The 24,597-nt window shown below is 44.3% G+C and overlaps 1 protein-coding gene and 1 long non-coding RNA gene across 2 annotated transcripts in view; one reads left to right on the forward strand and one right to left on the reverse strand.

The window, feature by feature from the left end:
- Positions 1–1,865: 1,865 nt before the first annotated feature.
- Positions 1,866–23,314, forward strand: LOC136660139 (uncharacterized). The gene is made up of 4 exons (XR_010794891.1): positions 1,866–1,953; positions 6,281–6,393; positions 20,897–21,093; positions 22,636–23,314. It is a non-coding gene; the product is annotated as an uncharacterized lncRNA (long non-coding RNA).
- SLC7A10 (solute carrier family 7 member 10) overlaps positions 4,521–24,597 on the reverse strand; it is a 57,078-nt gene continuing 37,001 nt past the window's right edge. Inside the window, exons 3-11 of the mRNA XM_066637183.1 lie at positions 19,762–19,913; positions 16,328–16,453; positions 14,244–14,397; positions 11,556–11,679; positions 11,363–11,466; positions 9,862–9,958; positions 7,799–7,948; positions 6,243–6,420; positions 4,521–5,235 (exon numbers count right to left, since the gene is read on the reverse strand). Coding sequence (XP_066493280.1) covers positions 5,108–5,235; positions 6,243–6,420; positions 7,799–7,948; positions 9,862–9,958; positions 11,363–11,466; positions 11,556–11,679; positions 14,244–14,397; positions 16,328–16,453; positions 19,762–19,913 — 1,213 coding nt within the window. The 3' untranslated portion in view covers positions 4,521–5,107. The remainder of the gene's footprint in view (positions 5,236–6,242; positions 6,421–7,798; positions 7,949–9,861; positions 9,959–11,362; positions 11,467–11,555; positions 11,680–14,243; positions 14,398–16,327; positions 16,454–19,761; positions 19,914–24,597) is intronic.

Here is a 24,597-nt window from a genome sequence, read left to right on the forward strand (position 1 = left end):
TTGTGCTTCGAGGGTATTTTTCAAGCATAAGGGCTAAGAAGTTGGAAGGTTTGCTATTTGCAATGGAAAAGTCTGAGATTCTTAGTAAGGAGGAGCTAGTGTCACAAGGAGGAGCTGCAGCTTGAGGGTACTTTTGTGTTCACTTGCCCAACTACATCCACTCCTCCACCCACCAGCTGTTTTTAGGATGGAATGAGTAGGAGTGTTGTAGGGGTAGCTACTCCCAAAAGAAAATGAAGCTGTGCATTCCAAGTGCTGGGGGGGGGGGGCAGATTGCATGACCTTTGTGTTTAAAATGAAATTGCAGCATCTTGTTGGGGGATGGAGATAGTAGACTTGCTGATATCTGTCACTGTTTTAGGAATTATGTCACCACATGTATGACAATAACAGACAAATGCAAGTCAGTTACCTTTAAAAATAAAGCAAAAGCTGCATGTCTATCGAGAGCAACTGGGGTAAAGATTTTAACTGGTGAATCAGTGTGAGGGGGTGATATAGGTAGAGGAATATAAAGCATTGAGAAATAGCAGTGTGTGTCTTATGTTGCTGAGCAACAATTAGCAAACCCAAATCCTACTGGCATTTGGTAATTCTGTTCTTGCAGTAGATCGCATTTGCATGCATGAGCATATACTGGCCAAAAAAGAGCGACAGCTGAGAAGCTGCAATATTCCTGCTCCGGACCTAGTTTCACCTCTGAAAATTTTAAATCTTAGAACTACAAGTTGGGTCTTGTAGTCCTTGTAGTTCTTTAAATCTTAGAACTACAAGTTGGGTCTTGAGCCCACTGAAAGCCTGGGCTCAACTGCTGTGTCTTTCCAGATCCACTCTCATGAGTAAGAATTCTCTGCCTGCTTAACTCTTGCATCTCTTTCTCCTTGGTCCCCTCCTGGCTGCCAAGATTGTATTATAGGTACCTTCACCATGAATAAGAAATGACTGGATAGTAAGGAAGGGGAAGGGATGGGACGTGCCAGACAAGTACATGCAAGTAGGTTTGGAGACACTGGAACAGCAGCTTTTAAAACAGAGTGGCCTTTCAGTAATCTGAATTGAAAATTCTGAAGTTCTGCACCAAAACAACCTGGATGATGAGCCAAGAACCAAGACTGGTTTTAGGTGACTGGTATAAATTATGCACAGTGGAATAAATTTGCATATACTTGTTTTACATAATTTAATATTTCTGCTAGGTGTTGGGAAGAAGACGGAAGCCATGTCCTGTGATTGATGAGTCCTGTGCAGCTTTCACTGTCCTGGTTTCTGAGATTTCAGAGTACCACTGGCATACGTGAAAAGAGAGAAGACAGCAGGCCTGCCTCAAAATGATAGGAGTTGTGCCCCCAAACGTTTTAGTACACAGCCTTTTGTAGGTCCAAAATGATCCCTTCCGGTTGGGTCATTCAGGTGGTGGACAGTGGTTTCTAAGATTTTTAGTGTTTGTGCATAGGTTGAAATAGATCGACTAGTTTTTTTTCCCAAAAAATGAAAATGGAGGATTCTCAAGAATACTTAATTTTGTACTGAGTGTCAGTTGCTGAATTATCCACAAACTAAAGCATAGTGTACCAAAAGCATTGGGTTGTAGCCAAAGATTCCCTTTAGTGGACAGAAGGAGCTTCCTTTGGAGGAAGGGAAGCTTTGGATACAGACCATAGTTTCCTACAGGGAGAAGCTCAAGGAGAGCCCGTTATTGGATGATTGAAACTTGAAGAGTGAGATGAACCAATAGTCGTCTCAATCCTAGATATGTCATCAAGAAGAAATGCAAAGAACAACTAAAGACGCCAGCGTTTAGCTTTGGAGAGCTTGTCTTGCAGAAAAAATTGTGGTGGTATTGAGGAGCTGTTAATCATAATACTGGCTACATTTCCCTGCATTTCTTTTTCTGTAGGGCAAATGGAAAAACAGAACTTCAAGAAGCAGCTCATGCAACTCCCAGTATAAAAGGTAAGTGTTGTGTGTTCAATTAGAAACTTCTCACTGGGACGCTGAAATTTGTTTTTGCCGTAGTAATAAATACGGCTGGATTTTGATTCCAAGAAGGGTGAAGTCCAACCAAGCAGATATTACTTTCAAACAACTACCATGATACACAATGGTAACTGGAGCTCCGCTGCATCTATGGAGTTTCACATATGTGAGGGCACAAGAGAAGAACTGGACATTTTCTGACACACAGAAGGGAACAGGACAGCCCCTCCTTGTAGAGACCTATGCATGTGAACTGTCCCAGGTATGCACTCAGCGTGTAAACAGCTGAATTGTTTTAACTCCTTGGGCAGGTAGACTTCAGTCCAATGCAATTTCCAAAGGAGGCAACAAGTGGAACTTAGTTTACCTGAATGAGGACACGCCCCCTGAAATTCAACCACAGCAGCAGATTACATTCTTGACTCTTCATTACAGCCTAAGTGGAAATGCAGGAACAAGTCCTAGCAAGCAAAGGCAACAATTGTACCGCATAACATGATTGTTGGTGCCAAATTGTTTTCCGTTTTGCCAAATAGCTGATGCAATCACCAAGGGGAGAAATATTTTCAAAACTCTGATTGCAGGTACTCAGTGGCATAGCTAGATGGGGTGCAAAGTGCTAAATTTTGCAGGGATCCTTACTGCAGCTTGCATACCTCCATTTTACTCCCACCACTGAAGGGGTGTGGAAGAGACCCCTTCCATGCTGCAGTGAGGCTCCCTGCAAAATGTAGCACTTTGCACCCCCTCTAGCTACGCCACTGGTAGAGACAGAAAACCAGGTTCTTGAAGCTAAATGGCAGACATGAGTGCATCTTTCACGTCACTCCTATGCATGCCTACTCTGAATTCCCATTGAGTTCAGTGGGTCTTTCAGGTAAGTGTGCATAGGACTGCAGCCTTATTCAACACTACAGCCAATGCCTTATGTTAAAAGGGTCATTTAGCAATGGCCAGCTCAGCGTTCAATCAATCTGTGTAAAACAGGCTTTGTGTAACAGCTTATATTTATATATGTGTGTATGCACACACAAATGTACTATCTAGCTACTCTAGATCAGTGGTTCTCACACATTTAACACCAGGACCCACTTTTTAGAATGAGAATCAGTTAGGACCCACTGGAAGTGATGTCATGACCGGAAGTGACATCATCAAGCAGGAAAATTTTTAACAATCCTAGGCTGCAACCCTACCCACACATACCCAGGAGTAAGTCCCATTGACTAACATTGTTAAAATATACATAGTAGCTTGTTTAAAAGTACAGGTCTGTAACATTTCCCCAAATGCAGTCACATAACATTGTAGCATCAAGTCTAGTATATTAAAAATAAAATATTGAAATGAATGGAGACCCACTTGAAATTGGCTCACAACCCACCTAGTGGGTCCCGACCCACAGTTTGAGACAGTGCTCTAGATACTTTAATCTCTCACACTGACAACTTGGTACAAAGTGGGATCTGTGTAAATTTTACCACTAACTTCTGAAATTTGAAAACAGGCAGGCGAGTGTACACACACATTAGAGATTTGAAATGCAAAAGTCTGAATTCTCTGTTATTGACTTCTGACATATAGTGGCTTGTACAGAGAAAAGATATTTGACGAACTGCAGAAATATAGCATATGTGGGTGCACCACAAATTCAAACTCTCTTAATGTGGAGCACCTTCTTCAGACTTGCTTAGGGGAGGTGGTGTCAATCCAGTTTAAACCTGCAGTGTAGCTGTGTGTTCTTAAGACTATCCAAATTCAGCCCATTTGCTTAGCGATCAACTCGTCATAAGGAAACACTTTCTCCCTTAGTTTTCATTTATTGAGATTGCTAGAATATGTTTTGTTCTACAAAGTGCATTACAGGTTTATGTGTTTTCATATTTGACACAGCAAAGTCAACCTCAGTTGGTCTTGCCATGCAAAATGCTGAACAAATCACGTGACTTTTGCCAGGTGTTCATATTGTATGCCAGGGCATCTTTGCAAAACGCTGGTTGTTTTGGGATGTGCTGAATTACGCTGTGGACGTGTGTGGATACAAATTTCTATCAAGCTGGGTGGAAGGGGTGCCTGGAAGCAAAGTGGTAGCAGATGGAAGGGGGAGGCAGAATATTTCCCTGCCAGATACTCTTCCCTTGCAAACCCCCTAGTCAGTTTTGTCTTCATGGGACTCCAAAACTGGAAGTTAATTCCACTGGGAGAAACATGAAGGGTTGCAAGGTAAAAATCTCCCCATACTGGGAGAAGGGATGAGCACCTGCTACTTCTCCAGTGTTTGTCATCCCACTCTCTACCCAGTGACATTATACAAATGTTGTGACTTGCTCTTAACAGATGGGCTATGCAGCTACGGCACATCATTGGTTCTTAATGCTTTCTGATCAAAAACAGGACAAAAGGCCACGTTGGAGAGTAATTTACAGTGCAATCCTATGCATGTCTACTTAGAAGTAAGTCCATTTATTCCCATTGGGGCTTACTCTCAGGAAAGGGTGTATAGGATTGCAGCCTTGAGGACGTTTTTAATACTCTGTGTATGATCTGAAGTAGAAGAGCCTTTTATTCCTTTCCCTGCACGTTAGCATTTCATAGTGGTATAATAGGCATTCTTGCACACATGTGAATTAAAGCTTTGCAACTGCTAGATGTAGGCAAGCATGGGACACTGGAGGGCCCTTGTGGTTCTGCAACAGTGGCATTCTGAGATGAGGCTCCGGACTTCAAACGGCTCCCTTAAAAGTGCTGTATTTTCTCAGAGCTGAGCCTGGTCCTCATTTTTAAGCTTCCCCAAATCCCCACAGTTGCTCTTTAAAAGTGCTGAAATAGCAGCTACACCCAGGATTGTCCATATCTGGTCTGAACACACCTGCCTGACTAAAACGCATTGTTGGAAACAAACAATTGGCTCGTTTTATTTTATTTTACTCTTTTTTTTTCCTTTTTTAGGAAAAAGAGCTAAGTGCTATTAGCTGTCCACTAGAGCGGTTGAGATGGTGCCTCTCATTTTATGTGTTTCGCTATTTGATTTCTAAAAAAAATACACACTTTCAAGATTTTTCTTGTTTCCAAAAAGAAATCATGTAAACAACAACAACAAAAATCTACTTCTCTTGTGGAAAACACATTATTATTTCTTCAATGACTTTTCACTTCCTGGGAGGGGTGAATGAGTGAAAGGTAGATCGTCTTCTTCTGTGGAACCCCCCTGGGGGTAGACAACGAAACACACCTTCTGGCCCCAATGCGTCAAAGATTCTGCAAAGAACAAGCAATTTGTTTATCAGTCCATTTGAAACTAAATTGGCCGCACTGGACCGGCCCAACCTAATCTGAGGAACCGGAATGATAGAAGTGCCTGAAGAAGCTGCTTTAGGGCCTACTCCTATCCAACTTTCCAGCACTCATGCAGTCACAGTGCAGCCCCAAGGTAAGGGAATAAATGTTCCTTTAACCTTGAGGAGGCTTCCGTGACTGCCCCTCCACTAAGAATGTAGTACACACCCTGTTGGCATGTCTGCGTTGGTGCTGGAAAGTTGGATCGGATTGGGCTCACAACTCCATCAGGGCTGCCCAATATGATCTGCCATCACACATGTGCCCTCCCTAAAAACCAAGCAAACAAAAACAAAAAATACACCCAGGCAAAAGAGCCCAGCCCCTTACTTCCATGGCTGATCCTTTTCCACAAAACAGGAAGTGCTTCCTGATTTGGTTAAGAGGGACTGAGCTAGGAAGGGGTGAGGTGAGTAGGCAGAGTAGAGCAGGTGAGAAGTGGATTGATGCGGCTCCATCTGTAGCAGGCTGGAGGGAGATGGGGGCAGACTTGGGTGATGGGGCATCCTGTGTCTGCGGCTTCCCTTGAGTTGAGCAGCATCATTCGCTTCAGGGATGGGCTGGCTATGAATTCAGTATTGTCTAGCCTTACTGGCCATGCATTCCCAACTGCAATCCATTCGCCCCACTAATTTCTAGAGCAGAGGAAAGGAGTTGCAGTTGGGGGGGGGGAAGATATGGTAACACACACCAAGATGCTGGGTACAGGCTACAACATGAGATTGCCTTGAGCTGACCTTGCCATGTGGATGAAACGGTCAGACTTCAGAAAGCCCTTGCGTTCCAATGTTCCAAGTTACCACCACTGTTGATTGTGTTACAGCCTGATGAAATTGGTTGGCAATCCTGTGCTCTTTGCCTTGGATAATCAATGTAATTTATCCCCATTTAATCGTTTCACTTGTTTACTTCCCACAGGGGGTTCTTACCTGTTATCCTATTTACACACTTTGGTTTGTTTTTCCAGTACACTCCGAGAAAAAACACTGGCACTCCAGTTAATATGATGATCAGTCCAATTCCACAGACTACTGGCTCAGAATATAAACTGAAGATCAAGAGAAAGGCCCAAAATATCAGGTAAGTGATTGGAACCAGGAGATTTACCTAAGAAGAAAGAAAATATTGGAAGTGTACAGAAGCCTGTTGTTTCTATCCTAATTCCTTTGCCCCTGAATGAGTGATTTTTTTTTTTTAAATTACAACCAGGTTACAAACAGTTTATGGTCTAGTAGACAATTTAATTTATAAGGGCAACTTTTTTAAAAGGTTTAATGCTCTTGCCTGGTGTTTTTTCTCTCTTTTTAAATTAGGGCTTATAGATGAATAAGCTCTCACCCTTTCACATATCTAGTTTTTTTAAAAAAAAATACACACTTGAAGCCAGTTCCAAAATGCTCAGTGCATAAGGGCAGAGAGTATGAATCTGTTCTTCAGTATGGGCACTATTCCAGGTTTTCTCGAAAGCTACACCAAAATGTACCCATGTCTGTTTGCAGTGCAGCTGGGATTGAGTTTCAGCTTTTTCCAGTTATTCAGTAAAGTGCCAGAGAAACCTGTAAAGCCAGCTTTGTGGCAGGATAGCAAAAAAATTAGAATGTGGTGTTGTAATTGATACATCTATATTATTTAAGCTTCAGGTAAGAAAATGGGGGATGTTGGATTAGGACCACGGAGGGTTTGTTTTAACTCTCCTTTCACCATTTTCTTGCTGAAACTCCCTCCCCCCCAATACATTCCCTGAGCTTTGGGGATCTTGACCAGCTTGGCAGAGGGGAAAAATTTCAGGTAGGAAAATGGCATGATTGTCATCAACTGTTGATGACTGAATGCACATGTATGACTTTGGGTTGATGACTGAATGCACATGTTTGACTTTGGGTTTTAGAGTCTCTGACTCTAGACCAGTCACTTTCAACCTTTTTCATTTCATAGCACACTGACAAGGCCCTAAAATTGTCAAGGCACCCATTGGGTTTTTGACAACTGACAAGGCACACTGTGCTGCCAGTTGGGGGCTCTCATCCCCCCATTGGCCCTACTAAAAAAATGACCTTTCCCCAAATTCCTGTGGCACACCTGTGGACCGCCATGGCACAGTGGCTGAAAATGGCTGCTCTAGACTCTTACATCTCTGAATGCCAGATGCAAGGGTGTAGCAACAGGATACAGGTCTCTCTTATATGCTCTCAGAGGTATCTGGTGGGCCACTGTGAGAAACATAAAGCTGGACTAGATGGGCCCTGGCCTGATTCAGGCTTGGTCCAGCAGGGCTCTTATAAGTCAGCAATTTTCAATTGCTGTATCATACCAATGTTGGAATGGTGTACAAATGTGCTAGGGGAGTTTGTGTAACAGTCATTTATTAGTAGGTGGGGATGTGAACCCCCCTACCAGCAGCATGGTGAGCCTTGTCAATTGATGGTTTGCCTTGACAATTTTAGCACCTGTAAAATGTCGTTCGAGGAGTCCCAGTGTTTTTCACCTTGATAGGTCTGAAAACTTTGGGTTTTTTCCAGCGTAGCACAATCAAGCCGATTATGGTCACTCCATAGCAGAGGTAGTTAATGAAAGACACGTAGTTAATTAAGGTGTACGTCTCCCCCACCAGCATGATGACGACAGTGGCCAAGCACTAGGAAAAGAGAAGTGCATTTGAAGGAATTGTTTAAATGTAACAACGAACAAAAAACTATAGTAAGAAATTAAGCCTTCTAATTTACATTTTAACCGTTTGCCTCCGCATGTAAGTCATGATGTTTTTAACAGATCTGAGCTTCTGAAGTTTTTGAAATCCTACCATATTGCTAAGTTTCCAATCCAATCCTACTGGTCCAATCCTGAGCTGGCCACACGATGTGGCATGTCTCCCATCTGCCATCTCTCCCAAATAAACAAAACTTCTGCACATGTGTGCATGCCTGTTCCCTCCCTCCCTGCAATAGCTGGAGGGGTGATGGAGCCAAGCTGAGCTGTACAGCAGCCCCCCTACTGTTTGCTCTTAACCTGTAACATTGGCTCTGCAGGGCACAGCCTCCTCACTCTGCCCGCTTCCTGTTTAAAATGGCATAGAAAAGCAGGTCATTATAAGTGGGGCCTGGTGGAGTGAGGAGGTTGCACCTAGGGTAGCCAAAGCTGGTAATAAGGGAAAGGGGTGGGGGGCTCCCTCTCAATCCACTTCACTGCTTTCTTAAAGAGCTGGGGGGCAGGGAGTTAGAGAGGGGGCTACCACTGCCTGGATCCTTTTCCTTGCAAACATTGAGTAAGTTCGAAGGGGATCAGAGCATGGACTGGAGCATCTCCAGCAGCAACAGGAACATGCAGGGTGTGGTGTACTTCTTGTCATGTCACTGTCATGCCCCCTCCAAACATGCGGCCTGACACAAGCTTGATGTCATCAGTGGGCCTGCCCTCAATAGGGCCATAGTCCATGGTAGAGAACCTGCTCTACATGCAGAAGGTCCCAGGATCAATTAGCATCTTCTTTTAGAGCTAGGGATTAAAAAAAAAATCCTCAACCCCTGGAGGGCCACTGTCAGTCAGCGTAGGTCATACTGAGCTAACTAGTCTAATGGTGTAAGGCAATTTCATATGTTCTTCGTGAAAACCATGAAAAGCATGGACCATACTCCAGGGGTATAGTACCTCTCCCCTTGAGGGAAGGCTGTGAGATATGGCCCCTCCCACTTCTTGGCATAACAAATGCATAATTAGAAATGTAACTTAAGGAAGGAGACTCAGCTGTAGAGCTTTGTTGAATGTGAGTACTTGCCTAGGAGGTAGATTGTGGAACAATTCCTAGAAAGGCATCAGTTGGAAAATGTTACTTTGGAACTGGCTGGCCAAGGGGGTCTGTAGTGTGACAAGACAGTAGGCGTCTGCTAATATGCTCATGAACTTTCCCTGACAATCCACTGGATTACTGATTCCAGTCAAGTTTTTATTTACTTAAAGTTAATATTTAACCTAATGTACTAATGGCCTAATGGCCTCACAATCAAGTACTGATTTATTTTTATGCCTCTTGACTGCAACAAGCAAAAATGAATCAATAAGCAAAACCAGTAGCATAGTTAAAGGGGGCAAAACAGTAAGTACTGCTTGTGCTGCAACACACCATGTAAGTGGCCTCTCCCACTCACCATCAGAGCCATTCTAGGCAGCGATGGCAACACACAGGATATGCAGTTTGGTTCAGTAAGCACCTGCATGCTGCCCAGAATGGCTCCGATGATGAGTGGGGAGACCACTTACACAGCAAACAGCACTTGCAGCACATACTGTTTTGCCCCCTCTAGTTACACTACTGAGCAAAACCTTAAAAAACAATCTAATAATTAAACTAGTGTTTTTTAAAATTCCCCTTATCTGTTGTCCATCTCCCCAGAAAGATTTCCCTTAAAGATTTCAGAATGGAGGAAGTTTTGCCAGGTCATCTGTACTGAAGAAATCCCCTTCTTGCATTGGCTGCCACCCTTGTTCATGGTCACAGATATAGCTTTCTTAAGTCCTGTCAACTGGTATTAAGACAGAAAGAATGAAACTTACACAGACAAGGAGGGCTGGAATTGGAGTGCAGTGTTTGACGTGAATCATGGCCAGCAAAATGGGTAAATGGCCTTCTCTGGCTCCTGAGAAACACAACCTGGCAAGAAGAACCAAAAATACCACCACCCTATTTATTCAATTAATCAGTTTTTATTCTGCCTCCCCGTGAGACTGTGTAGCATGGGTACAGCATGGTATTGTTGTTCAGTCGTTCAGTCGTGACCAACTCTTCGTGACCCCGTGGACCACACCACACCAGGCCCCCCTGTCTACCACTAACTTCTGGAGTGTGTCCAAATTCATGTTCATTGCTTCTATGACTCTAACCATCTCATCCTCGGCCGTCCTCTTCTCCTTTTGCCTTCAATTTTTTTCCAGCATCAGGGTCTTTTCTAAAGAGTTCTCCCTTCTCATGAGATGACAAAAGTATTTAAGCTTCAGCATCTATCCTTCCAGTGAACAGTCAGGGTTGATTTCCTATAGGATTGACTGCTTTGATCTCCTTGCAGTCCAAGGGACTCTTAAAAGTCATGTTTCAAAAGAAACATAGTAAAGTATGAAATATTTTGACTTAAACACAGTTGGGTTTTGATTTTCTCCTGGCTACTGAAAAAGGCTGAAATCAATGGGGTCTCAAGAAGTGAAACAGCTCAATGAGCTATGGAGTAGGCTGAGTATCTCATCAATATTTGAAATGCCCCATCTCACCATCGTCTTGGGAATACATCATCAACAAATTTCTACATGAAGTACAGCTTATTGCTGTATGCTTCAGTCCTTTGATGTGAATGATCCAAGTCTGTGAGTGAGAATGCACCACATTTAACATACGTATTTTGAGGCAAACAAGGAACAGATCTTGGAGGAGTCTGCTGAAGAGCAAAACAAAATACATCCACAACACTATTTCCACTTTCCTGTGCTGTTTTCCCAAAAGGCTGTTATTTCTGCCCCAGCCCTGCAGCTTCCTCATCTACTATTCTATCGTAGCCAGTTGGGGCCCGTGCAGCTAACCTAATACTACAACTGCACCACCCGCACCTGAGGCTTCAGTCCAGCTCTAGAAACCATGCAAGGACACACTGCACTGAGAGCAATAGAGTGTGAATAGATAATATCTGCTTCTTGCTGTGTATCATTGTGGTAGTATCATTGTGGCAGCAAGAAATGGTGGGCCAGTCCAGCACTCTGTCCGCTATGCTAACTGCACATCATATTTGAGTGTGACATGAACTGCAGGTTCTTTTTCCTCCAGTGGGTTCACTCCTTCTGAACATGCCTGTGATTACGGCCTTGGGCAAGTCACAACCTCTTGACCTAACCTCATAGAGCTTAGCCCACCTACAGTAACCTGAGATGGGATACAAATAAATCAGAATAAAGAGACAAGAAACTGTTCTGTTAAACATAACAAATAAGCTAACTCACAAAGTATATCAGCTAGCCTCCCCCCTCCCCGAAATAAGAAAGCATTCAGAAATAAGACCGTACTTCGTCTAACCTTGATGAGGTAAAAAGGTATCCATTTATTCCTCCAAATGTAGACAGAGCCACAGAGACCGGCATAACCCAGGAAAAATAGCCGAGTAGCTTTTCACCGAATGTCTAAAGCAACAGAAGGCAGAACAATTGAAACAAACTGCAATGTATAGGAAAAAAAAATATTGTAAACATCCAGGTAACGTTTTACTTACTACTGCAACAGCGTTGGAAGACAAGAGTTCTTGGGGTGACATGGCAGTGAAATATGCAATATTGGTGAACGTGTACACAAATGTCACCAATGGGATGGATATAAATATGGCACGAGGTAGATTCCTAATGAGAGAACCAGGAGGGTTGATAAGAATTGACATGCACACGTGCACACATGTTGATAAGAATTGACATGCTTTGGAAAGCATCGATCCTTTCCAGATCGGTTTTTGTACAGATAGCATAATGTTGATGGAATAAAGAAAGCCTAAGGAATTGATTGGCTTAGTTCTTCCTTCATTCACTGGGAGCTCTGCCCATAACTGCTGAGAGCCCAAACCAGGTTTTATTTTCTATAAAGCAAGGGATGTTGGAGCTGCGCCATAGAAGTTCTTTTTCCTATTCCCAGAGATGTGAATCCATGCATTCTGGCATGGCCTCATCACCAGCCTATCCTGCCCTTTCCCCACCCACGTGAGACAACACGTGGGGAGGGATATACAGTCGGACCCCAATATCCACAGATCTGGAACCTGTGAATTTGACTCACTATGGATACCAGCAGATACTGGGGTCCAAGTTTAAATGCCTTAAGCACCATTTCCAAGCACTGAAAGCCCCAGTTTGCACATAGGTTCTTTCCTTTTCCCAGTTTCACCCCAGAATGCATCGTGTTGCATTCTGGTCTGATCTGTAGTCTTTCATTTGAAGCTAATTTGTGCCAGTGTCGGACCATTGGTCTGTCTAGCTGTGCATTGTCTCCTCTGGCTTGGCTGTGGATCTCTAGAGTTTCAATTTTTTTTCCAGCTGTGCCTAAAGATACAAGGACATCTGCAAGAGGGATCTGAAGGCCTTAGGAGTGGACCTCAACAAGTGGGAAACCCTGGCCTCTGAGCGGCCCGCTTGGAGGCAGGCTGTGCAGCATGGCCTTTCCCAGTTTGAAGAGACACTTGGCCAACAGTCTGAGGCTAAGAGGCAAAGAAGGAAGGCCCACAGCCAGGGAGACAGACCAGGGACAGACTGCACTTGCTCCCAGTGTGGTAGAGATTGTCACTCCTGAATCGGGCTTTTCAGCCACACTAGATGCTGTTTCAGAACCACCTTTCAGAGTGTGATACCATAGTCTTTCGAGACTGAAGGTTGCCAACACACCTAAAGATGCCAGGGATTGAATCTGGGACTTCCTTCAAGCAGAGCAGGGGCTCTAACCAATGAGGCATGGCTCCTCCCTTCTCCTTTTGCTTTGAATAGAAAGTCAGAAACAAGATATGGCTCAATTGCTTCTGCTTTTTTTACTAAACCCAATGAGAAGGAAGAGCCCCCTTCTTGCTTTGTGATGAATACAGAACTCAGGAGGGGAGGAGAACATGAGCCCCCTCAGAACATGGGGGCTCTCATGTTCTGGACACTCAAGGAGGCGGCTAAAGTTTGAATTGTCATTGGCAACTGTCTGTGTGAACTGTTGATCATAATGGTAATCAATGGGAGCTCAGAAAGCAAGTGGGCCACAATCAAAGAGAGAATTTGGAGGGGGGGGAGGCTGCCCAGTTCCATAGATACTAGTGAGCCAAGTGTCTGGCACCAGGAACAGCTTTTGCTTCATTTTGTCCTGTCAAGCTAATGGGGATGCTCTGTGCCCATCTTGGTCTCCATAGCCTCATTCTGGATTTCATTATTGGGCTTCACTGGAGTATGACAAAAACCCTTTACAGTCAAGCTAGGCAAAAGGGTATGTGTAAAGGAGGGTATGTGCTTCCCTTGCCCCTGACCTCCATGTGTAGATTAGAACAAGCAGAGGAGCCTAAATGAGTACACTCCAGCATGCATAAAGCCCTATGTGCAATCTGTACCCTCTGTGTTCAGACTGTGTTGTACAGTCCAGTACTACACATGTTGGGGTGTATGTTCATCAGTCCTTGTGGCAGAAGTTAAAATCAGGGGCAAGGTTAGGTGTGACCCTGATCCTCTTTCCCTCTCCATGCGTACATTTTCGAATATGGCCATCTACACAGGGTCAGAGAGAAAGAATCGTAAGTTTTCCTGCAAAGGCTTAATGGTCACAGGCACACTGTAGCCTTTAAAAGGGGCGGGAAGGTACAGGGGTACCCTCAGCAAAAGGATGGCACAGCGATAACAAAAGAAAAAATAAACATAAATATACAAATCATATATATATGCAACATGTGTGAAATGCAGATGTTCTCACAATAAAGTGCATGAATGCTGACATCAAAGAAAATACTCCAGCAACTTTCAACACATGCTTTGATATTATCAAGGGGCTGGCTGGAGTCTCCAGTCTTCCAGCATTCTCAATTTACTCACTACCTACACATTTGCTCCCAGCAGCCCCATCTGTTCTTTTGGCCTCTTCTATCCCATTTCCCCCCTTCTATTTCTCTGTTCCTACCCGTATTTCACCATTCCCTAAAAAGCAAATAAATACATTAGATTTTTTTAAAAAATTCTAAAGCAGCTGACGCAAAACCAAACATGCAGCATTTAAAACTGCAAAATAGCCTGCTTTGCATAATTGGTTCCGCGCCCGGAATTTGGACTTTGTATTTGCAAATTGATGCAGTTTTTCAGTCTGGCACTTTATATCCCCAGGTGGAAAGAATGGAGCTATAAGACCAATGTGGGCGGTTTCTCTCCAAACCCCAGTCGGACTGCAAATAAATACTTGCCTGCGGGGATCAACTAATTCTTCTGTCACGTAATTTAGGAAGTTCCAGCCACTGAAGGCAAAGGACCCCTGGAGGAAGGCTAAGGCCAAATGCCCCACTGATGGGGTCATCCAGAAATTGAAGGCATTGCTGGGGAGCAGTTCTTCATAGTTTCCTGCAGAGCAGAACACAAAAGTAAACTGAGATGTGCTAGCATCTGGTCACTTAGCCCTGTGTGTTATACATACACACTGAAGAACCAGGAAACAGTCCTGAGAATGAAAGCAGGATTCCTTTTCCTCTGGTCTGGACTAGCCTGAACCAAAGACCATAGGGCTAAGCCGCCACCCCACCTAGCCAGAGCACCTGTAACCCACTGCGCATGGTTGACTTTCTCCAGCAGCACTTCCAAAGTGATGCATTCAGGCTCTCTCTATGGAAAGAGGCTGAAACTGGGGCACTCAGTGTGTGGTGCATTTGGGAAAAATGCTGAACCAAATTTGCTGTCATCAACTGCAATTCAAATTCCTTACTTGAGGCGGGAGTTGAGCATTCCTGTGCCTAGTTCAGGTGGGAATCCAGAAATGCTGATTGTGCAGCCTACGCTGGTCCTGCAGTGATTCTGTGGGCCCAGTCCTATCCAACTTTCCAGTGCCAATGCAAGCACAATGCAGACATTGTAAGGGAGAAAATATCGACTTACCTTGAGGAGGCCATCCTCACTGCAGGATGCAGCACTCACCCTGTTGGCACAGCTGCATCAGTGCTGGAAAGTTGGATAGGTCTGGAGCCAGTGGGATTGTATAATGAGCCCAGCTGGATTAAGCCAAAAAGTCCCATCTAGTTCGCACAGTGGCCCTGGGAAGTCCACAAGCAGGAGAGAAAAACAACTCTGTCCTGCCATTGCTCCCCTTCAAAGGCATACTGTTGCTGAGCCTGGAAGTTGCACATAGCCATTATGATTAGTAGCTCACTGCTGAGGCCATATAGATAGGATTATCCCCTTTTGACTGGTCCTATATCACTACAGGGTCAACCTTGTTATACACAAATTTCTTATACATGGATTTGACTCAACACAAATGGCCCCTGCAAATGAAATGTACGTGCTGATTTCTGGAGAAGGGAAAAAATGCACCCCTTTAAAATCACAGTTTTAAAAAATGCTGTTTATTGTTGCAGTCATGAAGTGGTTACAGGTATAATCTATCCACAGATTTTTCTATATCAAAGCTGATGAGAGGGGCCCTTTAAATTAAAGGAAAACAGTCATTTAATAATACCAAAGAGGGCAGCCATCTGACAATCCATCAACCATTCTCTCTCCGCAGGAGGCAAACTCCTCCCTTCCCCCTTAGCATGTGAAGGCTAAATGGCAGTGATTATCACTGGGGCTCTTGGTGATGGCAGGGATTGCTGCCTTCTAGTGAAGCCTAAGCTCCTGGAGAGAGACTGATCCCCTCATGTGTGCATTTTAAAAGGTCAGCAAGGCTGTTTTTAAATTACCCAAGCAAAGAGACTTTGTTTTTTTAAATTGATTTACTTTCGTGTGTTTTTTGCCATCCACGTGTGAGTTCTTGGAACCCTTGCGAATAATGAGACTCAACCTGTATTTTGAGCAGCAGCCCGATATGCAGAAATTGAGCAAGCCCTTGCTTTTCCTATTTCATGCAGAAAAAACTTCACTTTGTTAATATCAGCACATAAAGATTGTAAAAAAAAAAAAGTGGCAACCATTTTCAAATTACAAAGAGATGAAAAGTTTAAATAATAACTTAACTTAAACCAGCTTTACTATTATAGTTTTCCCTCCAGGAATCCTGGGAGTTGTAGTTTGGTGAAAAGGGGCTGCAAAAAATTGCCTCTTCAAGATGTCTAGCCCACTCCCAAAACTACCCTTCCCATGGTTATCTGGGGAGAATGAATTGACCAAGAACTCCGTTGAATTCTGTAGCTCTGTTCCAAGTTGGCTTTATCAAACTGAAACATAATAAAACCTTTCAGATTTCCTAACACTCACAAAAACCAACGTGGTGAGCAATGTGTATTTTCTGAAGGGGCTCTGATTTGGATATGGGGACATCCAGAGTTTTTGTGTTAAGTACCTTTGAAGATCTGGACAAAGCCCACAATAATGATAAGCCCCAAGGCCAGGAGTTTTCCCGCAGTAAATATATCCTGGATTCGTGTTGCCCATCGGACTCTGGAGCTGTTCACCCAAGTCAAGAGTACTAGACAGCAGAAAACACAATATGGTCTCAAGGAAGGTTTGTGCCAGAAGCATTCAGAACAAACAGTTTAGCATTTGATTGTACCTTGCTTTGGAAACATTTTGCCGATAAGCAGATTTATCTGTGTTTGAAACAAAATTAAATATTCCCCAGTACTAAGCAACTACTTCTGTAGTAGTACTATGTATAAATTGCTTGCCAATCTGAGTTCAGAGATTTGTTAGTGTAAGCAGAAAACACTGGAATATTTCTTCTGTGGCATTCAGCAAAAAGAGCAAGGGTGTTATGTGGCAGTGGTCTGCAGTGGGGTCCCTGAACTGAGATGCAAGCAGGGGTGGGGAGGGGGGAGAATGAACGAGGAGGAGGAGAGAAAGACAAAGGGTTTTATGCTAAGCTGTGGTTTTGCGTTACATGGATGAGGCTTGTAATGTTCCCACCTCCTTGTCCCCTGGTGTGTTTTAAACAGTTACTTCCTAACTGATTAGTTATTTAAAATATTTAAACCCTGTCTTTGTCCTCATTGAATTACAACAATTAAAACACCACCACAAGACATCAATAATTAAAAACCAACAGCAATATTCCAAAACCAAACAAGAAAAAGCAATAAGTCAAATAACCAAATAAGAAAAAGCAAAATAATTTTTGGGGTAAAAAATCAAAACTTTAGATATAGGCTGATGGGTTCTGAGCTGTCTGTGACAGATCAGGAGAGAGATCTTGGGGTGGTGGTGGACAGGTCGATGAAAGTGTCGACCCAATGTGCAGCGGCAGTGAAGAAGGCCAATTCTATGCTTGGGATAATTAGGAAGGGTATTGAGAACAAAACGGCTAGTATTATAATGCCGTTGTACAAATCTATGGTAAGGCCACACCTGGAGTATTGTGTCCAGTTCTGGTCGCCGCATCTCAAAAAAGACATAGTGGAAATGGAAAAGGTGCAAAAGAGAGCGACTAAGATGATTACGGGGCTGGGGCACCTTCCTTATGAGGAAAGGATACGGCGTTTGGGCCTCTTCAGCCTAGAAAAGAGACGCCTGAGGGGGAACATGATTGAGACATACAAAATTATGCACGGGATGGACAGAGTGGATAGGGAGATGCTCTTTACACTCTCACATAATACCAGAACCAGGGGACATCCACTAAAATTGAGTGTTGGGCGGGTTAGGACAGACAAAAGAAAATATTTCTTTACTCAGCGTGTGGTCGGTCTGTGGAACTCCTTGCCACAGGATGTGGTGCTGGCGTCTAGCCTAGACGCCTTTAAAAGGGGATTGGACAAGTTTCTGGAGGAAAAATCCATTACGGGTTACAAGCCATGATGTGTATGTGCAACCTCCTGATTTTAGAAATGGGTTATGTCAGAATGCTAGATGCAAGGGAGGGCACCAGGATGAGGTCTCTTGTTATCTGGTGTGCTCCCTGGGGCATTTGGTGGGCCGCTGTGAGATATAGGAAGCTGGACTAGATGGGCCTATGGCCTGATCCAGTGGGGCTGTTCTTATGTTCTTATGTAAGTCGAAACTGAACTGGGGGCAATAGGGGGAAAAATCTGCATGACAAAATGAATGAAACACCAGCTAAAAGGAAGGGGAAGAGCTGCGGGTTTATCTGATATCAGTGGCTTTTCTAGGGGGTGCAGACCACACTGGGTGACGCACTCAGAGGGGGTGACACCACTACTGCATGAAAGTGTAAAATCTTGGTATATACCATCATATTATATATTGTTCAATGTGTTTTCTAATCCAGAATGCAATGAAACAAATCACATTGAAATATCTATATACAATCAAAAGTTATAGCCAAATAACCAGAAAAGGAAAACACAACTGCCTTATGTAACAAAAAGTGGATTTGCTTAACTCAAAACCGACCAATGAGACAAATTGTTCCAATGAGGTGGTGTTATGATACAGCAGGGAACCAATAAGGTGTTAGTTGGAGTCAGCTCTCATTTCCATGCCTTAGAGCTAATAGGAGAACTTCAGTTGTGTGAATGCCATCAAATTGGCCATGGGCTTTTTGTGGGTTACTGATTTGTTGGGTGACCTGTTAACCCCTGCTAACTGGGTAAGAGGCACTTTTTCAAGTGGGTGGTCCTCTTTTATTTAGCAGGGGGAGAGTAATTGGCCCACCTCACCCCAGCACTGTCTGTTCTAGTGGCTGTCGGCTGGTATTCTTTTGCATCTTTTCAGATTGTGAGCCCTTTTGGGACAGGGAGCCATTAGATATTTGATTTTCTCTGTAAACCGCTTTGTGAACTTTTTGTTGAAAAGCGGTATATAAATACTGTTGTTGTTGTTGTGACCTGTACCGTTCAATTAATAAATAAAGTTGATGGGGGTGACACCAACCCTAGTGATGCTACTGCATTTAGGCTGTGTGTATGATATTGTAATTTATTCTGTATGGTCTGGTACAGGAGGTGGCCCATCATGAGGATGATACAGTGAGCTCTCGCACTGGGTGACGTGAGCCCTAGTGACGCCACTGTCTGATATTACAAGCGAGCCAACCGAAAAAGAGAAGAATAAGAACAAAAAAATAGACATATGGCAAACATTTAAAGGGGGACCTCATGTTGCTTGGTGGGGCCAAAGACGGGCTCTGAGTCTGAGCAGGTTGAACATGAACATTGTGGATATGACACTTTGGGCGCAACCCAAACCTGCGCTGGAGCAGGCAAGCCAGGAGGCTTGCACTGCATCTAACGCAGGGTCGTTGGGTGCAGCGGCTCAGCCACGGGCAAGGGGAAGCTCTTCCCCTTACCCCTGGGTAAGGGCTGCGTGCCCCAATGGGTCTCCTCAGACCTGTGCCACCTCTGTAGAGGGCGCAAGTCCGAGGACAGCGGAGCGGCTGGAAGCCACTCCGTTCTCTCCGGGGACGGGGGTTGGGATCCAGCATAACCGCCGGGTCCCAGCCCCGCCCTGGCTCCCCACGCGCGCGCCCCTGGGGCCGCCCATTGCCCGCCCTCCCCCGCCTAGAAACGCCCCCTGCCCCTCCCGCCTACCTTTGCCACTTGTGTTGGCACGAAGCTGCCACGGAGGCTGCTGCCTGCTACTGCGCGTCGGCGCATCTAAATGCGCTGACGCAGCTCCCACCGACGGAGGTGCAAACGGCACATTTGTGACCCTCCAGGGCCTCCTATACCAGCATAACTGCTGGTTAGGATTGCATCCTTCCTGTTTTAAATTACTGCATTAGTACTACTAACTAGGAGTCTCAGTAGGAGAGGGTGTTCGCGCCTCAGAAAACACCACCGTAAACAGTTGGGAAAAAGATGATCATTGGTTAATACTCACATAAACACACCATGGAGAGGACCCTGGATGCATTGTAGGGTGGGATGCAATTAGGGAACACTGGCTGTAGAACATAGTTTGAAAAGGTCAGTGCGATAACAGCAAGGCTCGTGGGATACATGATAAGCACTGCGCTCCATAGCAATAAAAACCTGCAACCAAAAGAAACCCAGATGAGTTCTCTTGCTAGGCCAGATGGCTTTCAAAGTCACTCAGATCTGAAAATAAACCAGCAAAATAATCTAGTGCATTAGGAAATAATCCAGATCAACTGGATTATTTTGTTGGATTCCACCGGATATCTGGAGGCAATGTGATGGTTTACAAAGAGAAAAAAAAAATCTATTGTAACCCATCCAAAACCTTTGGATTGGGGCAGGCTATAAGGTTAAAGATTTGCCCATAAACTGGGTGTCAAGTAGTTGGGGATGTGTATCTGTAATTCAATGGAGAGAATCGATTCTCATTTTGTTTCACGATAAGACCCAGTGCATGTGTGAATTTCATCTGAGGATTACAAAACACAAGCATCTAACAAGGATTTCAAAGATCAAATAATAAAGGGGAAAGGAGCACAATGAGGAGTTTAGATGCATGTTAGCTTTTGTGTTTTCCCCTATTATTGTCAGGAGAGCTATAATGAAACACTGGTCTGTAGGGCGGAATTATTAATACTAATTAAATAAGATACCATTATATTTTCAGTTATGTACTAAACACTCCACAGCTGGGAGCCTGGGAAAAGCAGGGACCAGTGGCAACCCTGTGGGTGTGCAGGGGGTGCATCCTGCACCAGGTGACACGCATAGGGAGGTGACACCACTACTGGCCAAAATACCATTATGTCATATATCAATCAATGCATAATTTCATGCAGAATGCATTGAAACAAACCACACTGAAATATCTCTATTCTATTAAAAGTTATAGCCAAAAAAACCCAGTGGGGAAGGGGCAATGGGACATCACAACGCCCACTGCATGAGAGGAGGTCCATCATGGGGGTTACATGCTGGGCTCCTGCACCCTAGTTATGCCACTGGCAGGGATCTGTCTTCTACAAGATGAATTCAGTACAGGAAGGCAGATGGACAAACTGTACAGCCTCTGCTGAACCAGTAAATATGTTTGTCAGTTTCAGAAATCAAATGCTTGAAGAGGAGATGCCTGCAAGAAACAGCCTCTTTTCAAAGAGTTTATCCACTGCCAAGAGCCAGTGATGCCTCCAATGCCAGGAACTGATTCCCCTGCTTGGTCAAGAATGCCCCAGATCAAGCCGAGCGATGCATGAGTTATGGTTGGAAGCACAATGTGGCACTGGCCACAACCCAGGTTGGTGAGTCAAGCTCGTTTCTGGCATATTAGAATGTGCAGCCCTTGAAAACTGACAAACAGTGGATGTGATGCTTCAAACAAGAAATAGGCTAGAAGTAGAGAGAGTCAAATGATGGCGAGGGAATCTTGGCTAGGATTCATCTTAACTCAAAAGTTCACATGGGCACCTGAGACCATGGCAGCCAGAGTTTTAAGTTCACTTTGAGCTGTGCTGCCAGCTGGAAGGTGCTGACTGTGGGTGGCTGTAGGGATGAGCTGAGCTTGGATCAATTTATCACTCAGCATGGCTTTTTCAGCAGCCGTGACACTGTATGAAGAGATATTCAGCTTAACCCCTGTTGACGTGGATGAGAGTCAGCAGGGTGTAAAAAAATCTACTGCTGTCACAGCTGGATAAATAAGTCCTTGTGTAGTCCCAATTTCATATGGGTCCCCACTCATTTCAATATTTTATTTTTAGTAGACTTGATGCTACCATGGTATGAGACTGCATTTGGGGAATGTGACCCATCTGTACTTTTAACAGGCTATTATGTTCAAACAATTATAGTAAATGGGACTTACTTCCGGGTAAGAGTGGGTAGGATTGCAGCCTAGGATTGTTAAAAATTATTCTGCTTGATGATGTCACTTCCAATCATGACATCACTTCCAGTGGGTCCTGATGTGAGAAACTGAGCTAGGAGGCTTCGTGGCAGATGGGAGAATTGACGCTGGCCCTCCCCCGTGCTAGCCCAGCACTCTAATCACTGCACCATCTCTTTCCCCCTGCCCTGAAATTCCAGGGTTATGTTACAGTGTATTGGGGGGGGGACACGACGAAGACGACCCAAAGTGCCTTGGGGCACCTGAAAGATGAAACAGATTGCTTGTGGTAGGAAAGCTTTGGTGGAGAGGAGCTAACCATATCAGTGGTCAAACCTGACCAAGAGAACTTTACTTTTGTCCAAAACAGATTATACCACAATAAAAACTGTTCATCTTTGCAGTGTCACAAGAGCCTTTTTCCTTGGTCTGAGATCTGAAGTGATGCCCCTTAAAGATTTCACTTTACAGAATCTCGTAATACTGAACTCTGCTTTCTCCTCTACCAAACGTTTCATTCCATGAAAGTTGCTGGTAAAGTGTTGGTTTAACTATAACAAACAAAGCATTAGATGTGTGACATAGATGTGCAAAGGATGCAGACCTCCCAAGACTCCTACAGGGTTTAGTATTCTTGGACAGATTTGTAACTGAAGTTTAAAAAAAGAAAAAAGAGCCTGACGTCTCCCAAGCCAAAGCTGCTGATTATGCAGCCCCCTAGTGACTAATCTTCCTTCACCTTCGTTTTCAAAAGAAATTAAAATACACAGTTCGCCTGGACTTTGGTGGTAATGAGAGCTGGGTGGTTTCATAAAAATGTTATTAAATATGCAAGTTAATTAACTCCTGGGCATGACAGGATTGCTAAGGTCATTTTACAGGCCTCCAAAATGCTAAGTGGAAAAGCTTTCTTAAAGATCTCCTTTTAATTTTCATTTTAACCCCTTATTTCAGGGAGTATCACCAGGACTGAAAAATAAAAAGGACACGCATGTGCCACCATTTTACGGATGCAAACAGGAACATGGCAGTCACAACCCTATTGTGGGATTTAGTCGCTAGCTATCAAAAGGATCTGCGTTAAACTTCGGTTTATTGGCCCTCATTCGGCCCACTGCTGTTCCAGACACTAATGTCAGTGGCGTCATTAGGGTTTGTGTCCCCGGCATGGGAGGCCAGTGTGTCATCCCCATGATGGACCTCCTCCCATGCGGGGCAGTGCCAGGGGTGGTGGGGGTGGTGATACACCATGGTCCCTCCCCTGCTGGTTTTTTGGCTGTAACTTTTGATACAATAGAGATGTGTCAACGCAGCTTGTTGCATTACATTCCTCATGAAATCATGCACTGAATGATACATAACATGATGGCATTATTCGAAAATACTAAGATTTAAAAAAATGTTGGCTAGTAGTTGTGTCATTCCTCCTGTGTGCCTCACTCAGTGTGACCCACACCCCCTAGCAATGCCACTGACTAATGTAGTGCTCCTATCTGAATAGCTACATGTCCTCCACTTTCATTTACAGGCCTATTTACAGGTCCTGCCTCCGCATACACAGATTTGAGACCCACAGTTTTAACTGACCATGGGTTCCGAACTCGTGATGGAGGCTGGACCTGAGCTCCTGAACACTACCAGAGGTGTTCTCCGGTCACTTCAGTGAACCTTTCTGAGGCCCACAGGGGCCATGTGAAGTCTCTACAGGCCTCAAAAAGGCTCTTGAAAGTGTTTAAAGGGCACTTTTCGGTTTTCAGCAGAAACTGGAAGTGCCTATTAAACACCTCCAGGAGCCTTTTTCAGGCCTGCAGAGACTGCATGTGGCCTCTGCGGGCCTCAGAACAGCTCTGGACACAAAGTTTTTGGTCATGTCCAGAACCCCCTATTGGACCACAACCTGTGGATTTAATTATCCATGGGTTTTTGGGGGGTGTGTGTGTGTGTGTCTGGGAATGGATCCCCTGTGGATACCAAGGTCCAACCGTTTTCACTGGAGCCCTGGGACATTAAAAGTAAGTGCATCACATTGAACTGTGCCCAGAAATTGACCTGGAGGCAAGATATATTCCCAGTAACTGGTCCTAATTAGTAGTCCAGTGGCTATATTTTGAACTGGCAGTTTCTAAGTAGTCTTCAAGGGCAGCCCCACATACCATACATTACAGTAGTCTAATCTGAAGATTATTCAGAAACGGATAAAGATGGCTAAGTTGTATCTATCCACCCTCATCAGCTTCAGCTGGTGAAAAGTATTCCCTGCCATAGGCATCAGATGAACCTCCTGTGACTATGCTTAATCTATGAGCTATCCTAGTCTGCAAACCTGATCCTTTAGGACAGTGGTTCCCAAACAGACTGGCACCTCCCTTGATCTACTGGGCCATTGACCATGGCTCCCCATTAGGACCACAATCCTATACATTGTATAGGGCGGTGGGTTTTCTGCAAGGATTCCACTGCTCTCTTGGCTGGTTTCTGTGGCTCCCCGGGGAGCCATGGATCACAGTTTGGGAACCAGTGCTTTAGGGGGAGTACAGTCCCATACAGAACAGGTTGTGTTCTTGAACAGACAAACTGTCCATCAGTAGGATCTCTGTCTAGGCAGTGTTAAGCTTCAGTTTATTGGCCCACATGCAGCCCACTAATATATATACTGCTTTTTCAACAAAACCTTTTCAACAAAAAAGTTCACAAAGTAGTTTACAGAGAAAACCAAATAACTTACAATTCCAGACACAAATGTAGTACTTCTACTGATTCCGATTCCCATCGGAATCAGACATAACAGAGGAATAGAGTCAGCTGCCATCAACACATTGACAGCACCTCATTCCAAATCTCAAGCTGACTTCATTCAGTGGTTTCATATAGATGTTGAAAAGCTTGGAGAATGAATGGACGCCTGCAGGACCCTGT

The sequence above is a fragment of the Tiliqua scincoides genome, chromosome 9 (assembly GCF_035046505.1).
Source record: "Tiliqua scincoides isolate rTilSci1 chromosome 9, rTilSci1.hap2, whole genome shotgun sequence".
Classification (NCBI taxonomy): Eukaryota; Metazoa; Chordata; class Lepidosauria; order Squamata; family Scincidae; genus Tiliqua; species Tiliqua scincoides.